The sequence below is a fragment of the Aureobasidium melanogenum genome (assembly GCF_000721775.1).
Source record: "Aureobasidium melanogenum CBS 110374 unplaced genomic scaffold scaffold_8, whole genome shotgun sequence".
NCBI lineage: Eukaryota > Fungi > Ascomycota > Dothideomycetes > Dothideales > Saccotheciaceae > Aureobasidium > Aureobasidium melanogenum.
Window position 1 is genome coordinate 45227 of NW_024470060.1, and position 14753 is coordinate 59979.

A 14753-nucleotide genomic window follows, 5' to 3' on the forward strand; every position below is an offset into this window, starting at 1 on the left:
TGATTTCTAGAGGGGACAAGTATACGGCCTTGTGCAGTTATGCTCTTCCAGATGCCGTCCAGGTTCTTATTGTAATGTGGAAGGAAGACAGATGGTTGGAGTACTAGGCAGGTAATTCCGAAGGAAGCCACGAAAGGTGGAGCCTTCGAGCACGCCTTTTCCCATGTGACACTGTCGATCCCCTCGCGATAAGGTGCATTTTATCCTTATCGCCTACGTCAAGGGTCCGAGCTTCATCTTGCGCGTGAAAACAACCCACTCCACACTTTGACGAAAGACCCTGGCTCTGTGTATACACCTACCTGGTAGAAGCGCCTGCGATATACAGAAGCCTTACCAGCAACATGAAGGTCAAGATCCTCTCATACCACGCTGTCGCCGCCTGGCGCTGGGACATGCCCGAGGACGATGACTGTGGTATCTGTCGTGTTCAGTTCGATGGTACTTGTCCGAAATGCAAGTTTCCAGGAGACGATTGTCCTATCAGTACGTGCCTGTCTTCACATGCTGTCATCTTGTGCTAACTCGATTTCAGTCATGGGACAGTGCACACATTCATTTCACATGGTATGTTGCATCGTTCGTCGCTACGAATTGACAGACTAACATCAACCAAGCATTGTCTCGATACCTGGATCAATCAGGAGTCCAGTCAAGGCAGATGTCCCATGTGCAGACAAGGTGCGTAAACTCGGTCCAGGTTCATTGTTCGTGTAAGGGTTGTGGTGCTAACAAGAACAGTCTTTCGCATCAAAGGAACCGCCGATCAGAGCGAAGTTCAAGCCGAGCAAACCTCTCAGTCTTGAGTCCTGCGCTCTCCCTAGAGATATGTCAGCACATGCTCTTACGTGGTTGTCAACCTTTCGACCAGCAAGCCATTTTCACATGCATTTTGCCAAGCACTGCTTAGTCAGGGTCCTCGGTCGCAACTCATAACAACCCGCGTGGTCTTACTCTAATCGATCGCGAGCAGAGGATCATGTCGACTGTAAACAAACGATATTCTCACAGCTTTTCCCAGACCACTGACGAACCCACACACCCGCAACAAGAACGCAATGATGATACCGCCTCATCCGTTCGTGCGGATCAAACGGTGACCACTTCTGATGGTATGCTTGATATTGGAATGGCCATGTCCATTTTCCATTCTGACACATGTTTTTTACAGGACTATTCGACGAACCCCAGTATCCTCCTGCAGCGCCTGGCGAATTGTTGCCGCCTCCCGACTTTCGCCCATTCTTCACGTTGATCGAAGACCCTGATACGGGCGAACACCACCATCCATCAGTACACTACATATTCTCAGATGACAATCCCGATTTCTTGACCTCTACAATCGTGGATGCGATGAGTCAAGAGCAAGCTGGCACATCTTCGGAGCAGAAGGTCGACAACAACCGCGAACGCATGATACTCCTCGACATAGCACCGGACGGCAAGACAGTCAATGAAGTTCAGAGCCTGAGCCCACACTGGCAGGTTCTCAGAACGACTGTTGGTCAGGCACCGTCATGGGCAGACGAGGGTGCAAGAAAAGACATACCAGGCTTGATGCTCAACATCCAAGGTATGGAGAGTAGCAAGCTGAAGTCACAATCGCACCGTCGCAACAACTCTCAGGAAGATATCATGGCTCGCGTTGAAGGGATGATTACAAGTTACACCAGCTGTCTGTCTACTCTAGAGGGCGTCGTCAAAAGAGACGTTCTGGAGGACGAGCAAGGTGCGCCCCCAGAAACAGCGCAGGAGGTTGCCACACAAGAAAACAACCAGGAACGGCTCACGATATAATGAAATGCTCTGGGTATACGGCGTTTGCTGAAATGACATGTCCATAATCCTTCTGTGTATCTTGTCCATGATGATGTAACGACTTCATTCGCGTCGGCTACCACACTATGGTTTGCCCAAATCTGTCGTAGAATTGACCACTGTCATTTTTGTTCCAGGCCTGCACGAGCGGGAGCAGCCCCGAAACACTCTCTTCTGCACTTATGGCACCCTCTTCTTTGTACTTGACTAGTCTTGACTCTACGCGTCCTGGGTGGCAGAGTACAAATATAACGTCAGAAACATCAATGCTGAAGCTTTTGACCATGGCGTTGAGGGCAGCCTTGCTCGCACGGTATGCATAAGCAGAACCTGTCGTATTGTATCCAAGACTTCCCATTCTTGACGACATGACGACAACTTTTGCAGCATTTGCTCGTCTGAGATTTGGTAGAAGAGATCGAATGAGAAGAAAAGTACCAGCAGCATTTACTTGAAAGGTGTGCATGAGAGTTGACAAGTCCATGACGTCCAGGGTTTCAGCGGCAGCAACAGAATCAGGACGAGCATTTTCCACAGCAGGAACCAAACCACGGATACCCACCGAATGAACGAAGAGATCAATTGGAGTGCCTTTCAGTGCATTGGCAAGGTCGTTGATGGACTTCTCGTCGGTCACATCAACAATATATGATGTTATAGTGGCTGCACGATTCTGGTATGCGGAGAGATGAATTTGTTCCCTGTCAATGGCTATGACAGTGTTGCTCTCTTGATGCGAGTAGGCATCCAGGAACGCACGACCTAGACCGGAGGCTGACCCAGAGATCAAGATGGTGGGCATCTTGGTTGACGGACGGCAAATTATCTTGAAGAGGCCACAAGATTGTGCGATGGAGTGGCTTGTCTTCGACTCGAATGATGCGCGCTCGGCAAGTCGATTGGCCGCGCATTCCTGCCTCTCGCTCGACGCAAGCAACCGGCCTGGTCCTTGTCGCTGTGCAACTCCGACTTGGCCTTCTCTCGAGTCGCTTCCCACCAGACTATCCTAAAGTGCTCAATCGTGTGGAAACTTCGTTACGTCTGACTCAACCATGGTCCGGTGCCAGACTCAGTAATACGACCGCGGCTTCCTGTATCATATACGCAAACTCGCACATCCCAAACAGTCGGTCCCTCGATGACGGCAATCGCATAGAAACACAACACGGATTATGTTGTCTTGATTGTTCCACTCTCTCCCCATAAGACATTGCTTGCCATCGCAACTCCTTGAAGCAAGCCAATATACCCACCGAACATGCGCCTGTAGCCGCAACACACCCCGTCGCACAATCACACTATCGTCAGCACGTAAGCCTTTCTCTCCGAGGCATATGATTGCTGGCTCCAACACTGCTTCTGCCTGTGCTTTTGATCGCTATCGTCACTTGCTTGTCTTCTGCTCGCAGTCGCTCACAGCATAGTCAGTACCTTACCGCCACCCAGCCTCTACCCACCATGCGCCGCACCCCACAGCGGTCTCGTCCAGCCGACCCTCCTGTCGCAACCCCTCGTACCATCGAACCACCCACCAAGAAGATCTTCAACTGCATCGCCGACGACTCCGCCTTGCTCGCCGGCGCAAAGAAGAGTACCCGCGACGGCATTCGCAAATGGATCGCCAACGGCCAGATTAGGCTTTTCGTGCCCCTCTACAGTACGCCGCCATACATGCACAAAACACATGGCTACGACTGACTGTCGCAGCGCTCGCCCAAACCACTCGCCTGAAGGACGGAAATGGTCGCATTAGCAGCGACGCCGAAGACGCTCTGGTTTGGCTGGACGACGCCACCAGCACTTATCCCCATCTCGTCACACTTCAAGGCGGTTTTGAGAAATTTGAGACTTGGGCAGAAGTCGAGAAGTTTGCTCTACCCAGAACGCTGTTTTCCGAAGGCGATGTCGACGATGAAGAGGTGGATGGCTTTACCGACGAACTCGCTCAGAACACCGAGACCAAACTCGCCATACGCGACGCAAACTTATCCATGAGCTCCGCCGACACTGATGGCTCCCGGTCAGCAACTCCTTCTTCTGGACACACCGCTCGTAGCTCTGTTAGCCCAGAACCTCCGACTCAGTGTCCTCCTAAGAGCCGTGTCCGCTCTCGCGCGTCCAAGTCCCCAGCCAAGAAGACCACACCAGATTCCTCCTCAACGTCTGGCGTTCCTTCCCATTTGCGCCCTCTGTTCAACTATATCCTGTGGCGCATTCACCAAGAGTTGGACCCAGTTGCTGCTCTGGAATCCTTCATCTTTTTGACCGATGACCCGACCAAGACCAAGCTCGCTCAGCGCTTCGGCATCCGCACCAAGAGTCTCGCCGACATTCGTTATGTCGTTGCAAGGGAAGAGCGTGAATTTAAGAATAGACAGCTCGTCCAGCGCAAGGAGATCGAAAACAACGTCGTGCTAGCACATCCAGATGCTCGTACCACTGCCGCGCCAGCTGTCCAAGAGGAAGAAAAAGTGCGCCCAGAGCTTCTGCCTGTTGATGAAAGACCTGCTGCAGTCAGCGAGGAAGACGAGGATGAGGTTCTGCTGAAGCGTCCACCTAAAGCTCCCGCAGCCATGCTTGCTCAACACAAGTCGCCCAAATCTGGAAACAAGGCTATGGACCCAAACCAGTTTTCACGTGGAGCTCAGACTCACACTCGCGGAAATGCTCGTGGTGGTGGTTTTAGAGGCAACTCTTCTCGCGGTCGTGGTGCCTCGTTCACACCTACGCCTGCAGGAAGAGGCAGCGCTCCGGCAAAGCTGGATCTTACACCCACCACTAACGGCAACGGACCCATCGATCCTAATTCCTTCACTCGTCCCGCTGCTAACACTAATAAGTTCAGAGGTGGCCGCAGACTCTGGGTCCCTACTTAAGAAAGCTGAGCGAGCGGCACAGCCGCACGAGAAAACTATACTTCAAAAATCCTTTTTGTCAGAAGGGTGTCTCATCACAGGAGTCTGCAGGCTTTTTGCAGCAATACAGCCTATGCCGTTTCGAAAACGCAAAAGCAAAGCATGTTCTTGGTATCGGGAGATACTCCACACATGCGAAGCACAATTTCAACTAGCCCTTTCGGATCTCGGAGCAAAAACATGGCGTTGATGTTTCCTATCGGCCTTGGGTTCCAGACACAAGAGCAGCACCGAAACACCACTAGCTCAAATATCGACGAAAGTCTCAATATGTTGCTCATGGCAGGTCAGCACCTCAACCATGCATGAACACATACGCAAAATGCTAGTAGGAAGGAGTTGAGCAGAAGTTGACATGACAGATTGTTCAAAAGGAGATGGGGAATGAGGTGGAGGACAGTATTTTGCTTGTATTTCTTATTGATTTTTCTTTGCGAGTCTTGGGAAGAACGTTTCCTTGTTGAATTCGAAGCTGCTGTGAACAGCCGCCCAGAGCTTCCACAGGTATTACAGCCTTGCTAAGAACCAATATATGCTTTGTTGCGATACGTCTTGCTTCAGGTGATTGATCTTTTGGCAGATGTCAACGCTCGGGCCAAATTCACATGCTCTTGGCGTCTGTCATAATGTTTACCTGCATCAACAATCTCAGGAAAACCATCGTCGTGATCAAACAGCATACCTAGCGGTTATTGATGGAGTATAATCATGCATCGTGCTGTGAAGCAAGCTGCAACAGCTTCAAAACCAGCATCTCAACCGACCTTTAAACTTCCTAAAAACAGCCATCTCATCATCACAACTTCTGGTGGCATTTTTTCATGGGATCGAGATGGGGTCAAGCAGCTTTTCAGCAGTAGCAAGAAGGGCATCCTTGCAGCTCGAGAAGCGAAAGATGGAAGTCAAGTGCTTGCCGTAGCAGATGAACATGTCGTGGTGTTACATGACTGCAAAAGAGGGCGCGAGGAGAGCTGGGGCTTGAGCGGTAGCGAGGTATATATTACCTTGCGCCAATGAACTATTCAGTGATAACATTGCTGATCAAGAACTGAGTAGGGCATCGTGCGACTGCTAGAATATGCACCGGATGCAAAGTCTCTCTTCCTCAGCACTTCATTGACTGGAGCTATACAGCATTACTCGATCCACGAATCACGCTATCTCGACCCACCTTCCAATCATCCTTCTCCACCAACTGTTCTTGCTATCTCTTCTACCTCTCACTTGATGTTGTCTGCTTCCGAGAACCCGAGCGTGGTGTATTTGCAGAACCTGGCTCTCAAGACATCTGCCATCCAACTGCATCCGTCTGCAAGTGGCGCTGCTGTCGCAACAGCTGCTTTCCATCCCGAACGACCCAACATCTTCTTGCTGGCCTTCAAAGACGGCACAATCGCTGCCTACGATGCGACAAGAATAACGCGAACGAGTGAAGCTTGTACTAGTACCAAGTCTCGTTCTGTGAACAACGGTCATGCAGGCGAGATCTCGCACTTGTCAAACCTACACCGTGTCACCAATATCAGGAATTTGTCAGACCCTCCAGATGCATCACCAAACACGACCATTGGGAGCAGAACCATGGCCATCACAGGTGCAGCATTTCTCCCTGGTTTCCGTAGTCGCGCAGTCAGCGCTGGCGCAGATGGACGATGTAGACTGGTAGACTTCGAGGCTGGCGGCAAAATACTTCGTACCTGGCACGCGCAAGCACCTGTAACTTCGTTGTCGGTTCTGGCGATCAAGTCGTCTTCAAAGACCGAAAAGACAGTATCCAAGCAGAAGCCTGGAGTCACCATAAGCGGTACTGAAGCCAAAACTGTAATCGCTGTGGGAAGGGTCGATGGTCAGGTGCTTCTCTTTGATTCCGTCGGACTACGTCTCGATCAAGTCCGCGTAAATGCGCTCGGTGAGAAGGTCATCAACGTGGAGTGGATGGACGGTCCCAGCCCCTACGCCATATCAAGTCCTATCAAACCTGTATCTTCAAAGATTGATGCCAAATTTGACCTGTCACACAGCACACCTGGAAAAGGACAGAGAACTCAAGCTGGTTTGCCCGATGCTCTACGATTGCCTCCAGGCGCCGTATTTATCCCTACGCAACCGGCTCCTGCAATCGCTGTGATCGGATGCGAAGCTGAACAGGTGTCGACAGTACGACACACGCCAGCTGCCAATATGGTCAGGCGCTCACCGGCGGTCGAGACCACTTACTTAGACCTTTTCTCGCCAGTCAAAAAAGTTTCTCCTCCGCGTCAGCAACAGAAAAGTCCAGTATCATCTCCTCACCGACGCCGTAAACGCCTCTCAAGTCAGACTTTTGTAAGGTCGAACAGCCCTGAGTCTGCGCACATAGCTGTCGAAGTCGTAACCAGGTCACCTGAGACGCCTAAGCATCTATCAATTCATCCGTTAAACACAACGATTGAGCGTCAACAGAAGCCTCCTCATGGTACTACTCCAGCGTCTGCTCGACGCGGTCCTAGATCAGGACGAAAGAAGGCTCATGGCCGAAGTGCCCAAGGCTTGAACCGTAGCCCCTCTGCATCTATGGGAGCAGGAAGGAATGGAAAAGTTCTTGCCGATCTACGAAGACTGGGTGTTGAACAGCCAGCAAAGAAGAATGGTAAAGCTGCGCTTTTCGCTCCATACATGAATCATACTGGTATCTCTAATCTTCCGAGAACGGAGGCGCAGACTACAGCCAACAATGTTGTCTTGCTGACTGAACCCCTGCCAATTGAAGAGTGCTCGCCTGAATCTCAACATCACCACCCAAACCAACCTCCGCAAGTACATTTCGAGTTAGAAAGCCGCTCATCAGACCGAGATATCTGGATGTCCGCTGGATCTTCGGAAGATGAGTGCAATCAGCGACAGGACGACGAACGCACACACTACCATGCTCGCCAAAGACGAATGACCCAATCTCAATCACAGAGGTCAGAGCCTGAAACCACTCTCGAGGCAGCGACTGTATCACCACAACCCCACAATGCTGCCAAGGAAGCTGCTGTGCTCTCAATGTCCGAGGAAGCCATGTTCAGCGCAGTCTCACACATTTCAAACATTGACGGCGAGTTTATGCCTGCTTCGAGCGATGTGCAAAGACTCTTTCCTCGTGGCTCCTCGATCTACTCGACTTCTCCGTCTCGCCAATCTCCTAAAAAGTCACCACGTAGACAGGTACAAGTCTGGAATGATGAGGCACCGAAAACAAAGACAGTTATAAATCCAATGCAACGCGAAAAACTGGTGAGCATGCAATCTAATACGACTCTGAAGGCAACACCAAGGGATATGGCAGCAAAGAAGGCTGCTGCTGTACCATTAGGATCTGGAGAAACGAAAAGGACCAAAGCTCTCCCACCGATTCCATCACTGCCATCTACTATCGTGCCTTCTCAACCTCAAAGATGTGCTTGCGCGGAGAAGAGCTGTCCGGGTTGCTTAGAGCTGGGAGCGAGGGTCCACAGTCTAGAAGATGAAGTCGCAAGATTGAAGATCGAGGTCCTTGGGCTTAGGAGTGCCCTCAGAAAGACGGGCGTGTCGAGCCGCGTGGCGGAGAGAAAGAGGTGAATCGGCGGTGCCCGATGTTGTTTCTGTGTTTTATCGTTAGATACCCCTCTTTCGCGTAGTAATGTTCATCCCTGTGCCTACATACCGAGGGTGTCGACGCTCGCTCAGCACTTGACGCACTGGCACGGAGCCACATTGTTGATTATGCTGTGCAGATGCACGATCAAAGTGCCAACAGATCTGAACGGGCCGCGAGGGTGTCCATAGACGTAAAAGGCACCGACCGGAGTGCCGTTGCGGGTGAAGCGGCCGGGCTTTGCCTTCCACCACAAAGTGTAACCTTGCGGCAGGTTTGTGAACTGGACGGCCACACCGTATCTGCTCGCTATACCGCGATCTGAACGTTAGTATTTGTTTGCGTCGTAGCACGAGGTGGTTTCTAGATCTTACAGTACTTGCCCGAGAGCTTCGACAAGTAATGGGGGGCGCGGGGGTCCTGGTTCCCGGCTATCAGCACATAGCCATGGTTAGCACGGGGCTGGCGGCCGGTGCCATTGCTGCCGGGCAGCAGAGAGAGGTCGAAGAACGCGTTGGCAGCTGCTGCCGGAGGAGGGGGAGGAGGAGCATTCATCGTGCTTGATGGTTGCCTGTTGTAGTTAATTAAGCGAGAGTCCGTGCGGCGCTGGAGTCAAAAATGGAAGGTAAAACCGAGCTGGGTGCATTGACCGCTTGGGTGTGATGTCGTCTTTTACAGTGAACTACATGTTTACAATCACGAATATTCATGTCGCCAAATCGATGTTTCGAGATGTACTCGTCTGAAGAGATGGCAGTATACCCAGATCTCCCTGGTTGGCCTCTTCGAGCCGTCAGCGTATGCTCCAGATGGCAATGCTGGTCACATCATAGCCATTAAAATGCACAGAGCTATATCGATATCAGTATGTGTCCGGAGAAGAGGCTCCTCCTTCCAGCTCTCAGTGGACATACGAGTGTCTCTCAACTACTTTCCGCATCTCTATAAGCTGTCGTGACCCTCACCGCCAGTTGGAGAAACACATTTTGGACGCTGTGCCTGGTTATTCTCAAAGTGGACTCTCCAGCAGCGATGATGCGTAAGAAAATGCCTATCAAAGTGCGCAAAGGTATCATGGTGTAGATGTGTAGCCGAAGAGATGTTACACCCGGAGACCCTTCTACTGGACAAGCTAGTATCTCTGGATTATGTCTTGCATTTTTATGAGTATGTTTCAATGGTATCGGTAAGTTGGGGAAGGCTTTTCGAGTGATGGATACTCTGTCTCCTTCCAGCGACGAGTAAGAAAGAAGAAGCTGGCATCGAAATGATCCGAGTCTGCAAACTTCCACTTCAATTGATTCATTCCAGGGAAGGAGCTGCGCCTATATGTCACCAACTCACGATGGGCAGTCGCGCTTCTCGCGCCTTCTCCTGTGCTCTTCTTCTTCTTCTTCTTTTTCATAAGAACTCTGCAAGTTTCGGTTGATATTCGACAGTGTTGCACTATACGACTGAAGAGCTTTGTCCAAGATTACAAAGAACAATTCGTTTGCTATCATGCCTGTCTCATCAACACATCAGAATGCTGAACATCCTCTTATCGCTTTGATTGATCAGACAACGCAGGATCCTACTAGAAGACACCAACGTGTTGAAGCAATCAGACCAATCCTTCAGTACCAACACCAGCTCCGACTACAAAACATGCCTCCGTCTCATCACGCTTTCCTTCCGTCTTTCGTCAATCCAGCACAAGTCGAGATGCCACGATCTAACCAGCCCCACGGCTCTGACCAGAGAAGGACATCCTCTGCCCACTCTTCTAGTGCCAACACTGTTCAGGGAATGGCTCCAACGCCCACAATCTCTACCAATGCAGGTTTTGCCTCCGCCCCAAACATCGGACAGACTAGACCCCCTTCCTATGCCTTTGGGCCCCACGCTAGCCAATCCGTGTCTCCAACCTTCCTCTGCAACCCGAACTTCGACCACGCCGCGCCGGCTACACGCCCCGAGCTCGAACACATGATTGTCTCTGTCAACCGCCAAAAGATCGTAAGCGACGACATGGACTGGACCACTCAGTTCCCCCTGGAGGATCTCAGAAGCTCGACCACAAGCAACATCTCGATCAATCAGCTCTCGTACAGTCGTCTGGTTGGCGAGATCTCCGAGAAAATTCGCAGCAATGTTGAGTCGGAAGGTCTATCTGTCGTTTGGGTCATGTCGAACATCAACCAATTGGGTATAATTCGCGACAACGGCTCGCTGAGAGCAGCTGTCTTAGACCACCAGCATGCTTGCAAGCATATCATCCAGCTGTACGTTGTTAGAGAGAAAGGTAAGTTCGCAGACTCTCGCAATGTTTACATTACCATCAGAGGTCTGACGCATTACAGCCGAGGGTACTGTTCTTCCCGAGTCTCAGATCATCTCTTCGAAGACTTTTATCCTGCCCAAGGCTCCGCCTGTCCCCGATGGTCTTCTCAGTCCCGAGCCTAACCAGCAGGAGGACACACCCAGACCTCCATCTACCTCCAGCTTCGGCAAATCCTTCGGTCGTTGAGTATGAGAAGACTTAGCAGGAGCAAGGGTTCTAGATACTGACGAGTCTGTCATGGAGAGAACACCACCACGTCTCAGAGTTCGTCAGTTTACAAAAAAGAAATCGAAGTTGTGATCGAGAAGACACGCAGAAAACGGACGGAATGGACGAAGCAACGAGGAGCAAGGAAGAAAGAGATATGGACTGTCATCGCATGGTAAAAAGGGGACTCAATGAGCAAGTTGATAATGATGGTCGGTTGCAGATTGTTTCGACAGAGGAAAAAACAAGTTGTCTTCCTCGAATATCATGCCTCGATTGCACTTACTGCCACTAGTGTGCTTTGAACAGATGCTCTTGTATAAGCCCCTGTAATCTTCCTCTGACCTCTTTGGAATGACGCGCAGAGAGATTGACGTGCTTGTTGGAGCGTGAGCGGTGATGCTTCGTAGCACGAAACACAGTTTTGAGAGGGCCATCGTTTCATCATGCGGATCACTACTTGTTCTTGGGACCTTTGTCTTCCAGATAGACATGCTTCAACATCAGCCACAAGCGATGGACTCTTCGGTAACCAATAACACACACGTTCGCAAGACTCTCTCTGTTCATGCTTGCGTCCTAATCCTCCGTTGCGCAAAATTAGCAGTGGTCGCTGGAAACGTCCAGGTTTCCTGACCATTCGAATCATCGCAAGGAATCTCTACTGCCGAAGCAGCAAAAGTATCTTGAGCAAGAATCTCAAATCACAGCAGATTAGATTGGATTCTCGTAACTCTACAAAAGGAATTCACCAGCCGATTCGGCCTTATTATGCAGATGAAACCTTGTCCCGGATATGGTGGCAATGTTGTGTCTTTGAAGGTTTGCGTTGGCCACAGGAAGGCAAACCGCGAATGCAACAGATTCGACGACGCTGTCGGAAGTGTCCTAATCTGGCAGGAGCCGCCTGCCCATTGCAGCAATCTTGAATCTCGCTTAGCTTGTGCGATACCACACCATGGCACCCAGGTCAAGGTTGAAATCATACGATTTACCTCCCTTGATGACTTGTCAGTGGTCGTCGTTACGATGCTTCTCATGTTGATCAAATGTGCTTATCTATTAGCAGTAGCTTCCACCATGCAGTCATAGCGCCTCGAGTTCTTGAGCTTGATCTGTGAGCTTGATGGTCTGGCCTCAGGGGAATAAGCTCATCATAATCATTCTGTCCAATCTCCAACGCTGGAGCCTGGAGGAGAAGATTCCACGTGCGCTCATTGCATGGCAGGCAACGGAAGAAGGGAGAAGGATCAAACCTTAACTTACTGTCGAGACCGTTAGAGCTACAGAAAGATATCCCAACCTAGAGAGTCAGAATATCAGAGTCAAGAGTCTGCAAGATCAGAGGCCAAGCGCCGTCGCAAGGGAATCCGGTGGAGCTGTCTCCTGAAGTTTGATGTCGTGGATCCGGCCCATGTCTGGCCGTTCGTATTGCGCTCAGTCGTGAGATTCCAAAATCAGTGTGAATATCAACGGTGATCGTCTGCAGTGTGTGCTTTTTGGGAATTTGCAATACGCATTGTGCTAGGGACCCTATGCTTGCATACGCCTGTCATATCTTGCTGCTCGAAGACGTTTGTAAGGTTGGACGATGCACATATCGATTCAATCGACTCGAAACAGTAAATTGTGATTGTTCTGGCTGAGCAGCCGCTTTCGAGAAGAAACCTTATCATTAGTTTCGCTGCGCGCGTAGGAAACTTCTGCCAAGCTGGTCTTGACGTTTCGATTCTTGAGGTACACAAGGTACGTATCTCTGCACGACTCGCTGGACGTCGTCTGTTCAAGCATCGCAAGCTGAGACTTCTGCAATAGAGATGAGGGTTTAATGCCGCGTGTGGATCTACCGTGACACAGCCTTGAGCTTGTGTACTCTGCCCAGCCCGTCCGGCTCGGTGTCGCAATAATTAAAGTCCTGCTCGCTGTGTGAACGCGAAAGCTAATACACTGAGCATGTCTCGATGACAGTCACGTATGCCGATGACTGTCAAACAAAGAGATCGGAGAGGCATTTCTGAGCGAGCCGTTGCTTGTTGAATAGCAGCACTGCAGATTGGATGATAGACGCGTGAAAGACGCGATGTTTTCCTTGTTTGTGAATATCAGAGCTTCTGTCAAATCTGCCCTGCCCGCACAAGGCAGATCTTATGTCACATCTGTCGTCACCAGGGCATTGTCGTGCTCGATTTTACTCCACAGGACCATGGTTGAAAAGGAAGGACTGTAACTGTTCGCACCTCCAAAGTGTTTTGATGCTGCATTCTCTGAATTTCATGATGCGGGATGTCGCCATCGTCGCGTTGGCGGGGAGCACGCAGTCATGGCCGACGCGATCGGACTTGAAAGCCAGGAAAGGAATAGTAGACGATACCTATTGCATCCGAACAGGCCGAATGAGGACGCTGATCGCCGCTAGATTTCCGTTAGCAACGAAGATTCAACCAGTTGGCGCCCTTCCTGCAGGCTATCCCCTTTCCTACACTCTGTTTTCACCGCAACGCGCCAACATGAGCGCTGCGCCTGCACCTTCCAACGTCCTCACAGATCCGCCGGGTCAAATTGGAAAGTACGGAGTAACTTCAGCCTCTGAGTCGTGTCCACCTCTTGGGTCGCTAGTCTGTTACTCTAACAGAACGTCTTGCTCTGCTTACGGTTTAGAAAGAGTGCTTGTGCTATTCAAAAGTTTGGTACACTTCCGACTCTCTGACACCTCGGACTCAAAGCTTCTGACATCCCTGCTGATCTACTGCCTCATCTGTCGCCTCGTACGAGGGCTCAGCTTCTCGATCATCTAACTCCAGCTTCCAAATCTTCTTACATACTTGGCAGGTCCAGAATGACGGTGCTGGTTGACGAGGCACTGTCAATGGTGATCGTTACTTGTTCGCCTGGTCACATTGTGATCAATCAGAGAAAGATGGCTGCCCAGCTGCCTGTTTTCAACTCCCGAAATTTGACCTACGTCAGCAGAGTCGTGATGAACAAATTATACCATAATATTGCATCCCGAAGGCCAGGATGATGGATGATTGCTTCCCTTTCGAGCAGATGCCTGTGCCCCGACAGATCTTTTGGGTAACGCAGCAAGGTCCTCGGGCCCCAATCGATAGATTGTACGTCAGTCATGCAGATACTGATTATGTGCTTGCATATTGCTCCGCTATCATGGGTACTCTTTGAAGGTCACCAAAGCATAAATGAGAAAGTAATGACTCGTAAATCTTGCTGGTATTCCAACCTGACATCGAAAAGCTGCAAGAGCGTTCGGCCCAGCGCACCTATTTCTTCCTTGCTTCTGACTTGTTGCCATGACCCAAAATCGTTCGACCTGCAGGCTGCGGAGCTCAGCTCAAAGCTTCGAGTCTCGAGAGATTTTTAGAGTTTGCTCAAAAACGTGTCTGACAGCTGGTCCACGGACGGCCCATGTGGCCCTCTGTCTCTGCGGCCGTATGCCATATGCTAGACACATCCGCCTTGCGCCCTGCATACAGCGTTCAGAGCGTCTGAAAATTTACTGTTCCCAGCCGTTGGAAGTTTTTTCCCTTTCACTTTTTCTTTTGATTGAATTTCGACCGAAGGACAAGATCGGCCTAAGAAGCAGCCGCACTAACTCATTCCGCTAGCTTGGATCGGATCCCTAGTGCCGATAGCCGGATTTGGAAGAACACGACCTCGGTATCAACAAAGGAATACATGTGTGAGAGGTCAAACAATTCTAAAATCGAAGGTATTGATACATTAATGCTAAGCGAGTGTAATAGTAGGGGTATCTAAAAATCAGAATAAACGCCGTGACCAGTGATATAAGTATAAGAAACAGGAGTAAATCCTGGTATCACGTTCCCAATTGGCTTCGACGGAGTGACCAGCGCAAGGAAATACGCTCAAATTC

General features: G+C 50.5%; 7 protein-coding genes across 7 annotated transcripts; 5 read left to right on the forward strand and 2 right to left on the reverse strand.

Moving 5' to 3' along the window:
* Positions 1 to 344: 344 nt before the first annotated feature.
* Positions 345 to 806, forward strand: M437DRAFT_47197 (anaphase-promoting complex component APC11; the record flags this gene model as incomplete). Its single annotated transcript, XM_041021404.1, has 4 exons — positions 345 to 486; positions 536 to 567; positions 618 to 681; positions 742 to 806. The coding sequence occupies 4 exons, from the start codon at positions 345 to 347 to the stop codon at positions 804 to 806; spliced, it is 303 nt and encodes a 100-aa protein (XP_040880373.1).
* Positions 807 to 979: 173 nt separating this feature from the next.
* M437DRAFT_74613 (uncharacterized protein) lies at positions 980 to 1797 on the forward strand (the record flags this gene model as incomplete). Its single annotated transcript, XM_041026268.1, has 2 exons — positions 980 to 1112; positions 1172 to 1797. 2 exons carry the CDS (start codon positions 980 to 982, stop codon positions 1795 to 1797), a joined length of 759 nt encoding a protein of 252 aa, XP_040880374.1.
* Positions 1798 to 1894: 97 nt separating this feature from the next.
* Positions 1895 to 2620, reverse strand: M437DRAFT_46588 (NAD(P)-binding protein; the record flags this gene model as incomplete). Its single annotated transcript, XM_041021295.1, has 1 exon — positions 1895 to 2620. One exon carries the CDS (start codon positions 2618 to 2620, stop codon positions 1895 to 1897), a length of 726 nt encoding a protein of 241 aa, XP_040880375.1.
* A 656-nt stretch (positions 2621 to 3276) lies between these two features.
* On the forward strand, positions 3277 to 4694 carry M437DRAFT_46608 (uncharacterized protein; the record flags this gene model as incomplete). Its single annotated transcript, XM_041021298.1, has 2 exons — positions 3277 to 3475; positions 3526 to 4694. 2 exons carry the CDS (start codon positions 3277 to 3279, stop codon positions 4692 to 4694), a joined length of 1368 nt encoding a protein of 455 aa, XP_040880376.1.
* Positions 4695 to 5441: 747 nt separating this feature from the next.
* On the forward strand, positions 5442 to 8315 carry M437DRAFT_83753 (WD40 repeat-like protein; the record flags this gene model as incomplete). Its single annotated transcript, XM_041027990.1, has 2 exons — positions 5442 to 5726; positions 5790 to 8315. The coding sequence occupies 2 exons, from the start codon at positions 5442 to 5444 to the stop codon at positions 8313 to 8315; spliced, it is 2811 nt and encodes a 936-aa protein (XP_040880377.1).
* A 104-nt stretch (positions 8316 to 8419) lies between these two features.
* On the reverse strand, positions 8420 to 8886 carry M437DRAFT_83754 (uncharacterized protein; the record flags this gene model as incomplete). The annotated part of the gene is made up of 2 exons (XM_041027991.1): positions 8420 to 8640; positions 8706 to 8886. The coding sequence occupies 2 exons, from the start codon at positions 8884 to 8886 to the stop codon at positions 8420 to 8422; spliced, it is 402 nt and encodes a 133-aa protein (XP_040880378.1).
* A 945-nt stretch (positions 8887 to 9831) lies between these two features.
* Positions 9832 to 10840, forward strand: M437DRAFT_83755 (uncharacterized protein; the record flags this gene model as incomplete). Its single annotated transcript, XM_041027992.1, has 2 exons — positions 9832 to 10615; positions 10674 to 10840. The coding sequence occupies 2 exons, from the start codon at positions 9832 to 9834 to the stop codon at positions 10838 to 10840; spliced, it is 951 nt and encodes a 316-aa protein (XP_040880379.1).
* Between the last annotated feature and the right edge of the window lie 3913 nt (positions 10841 to 14753).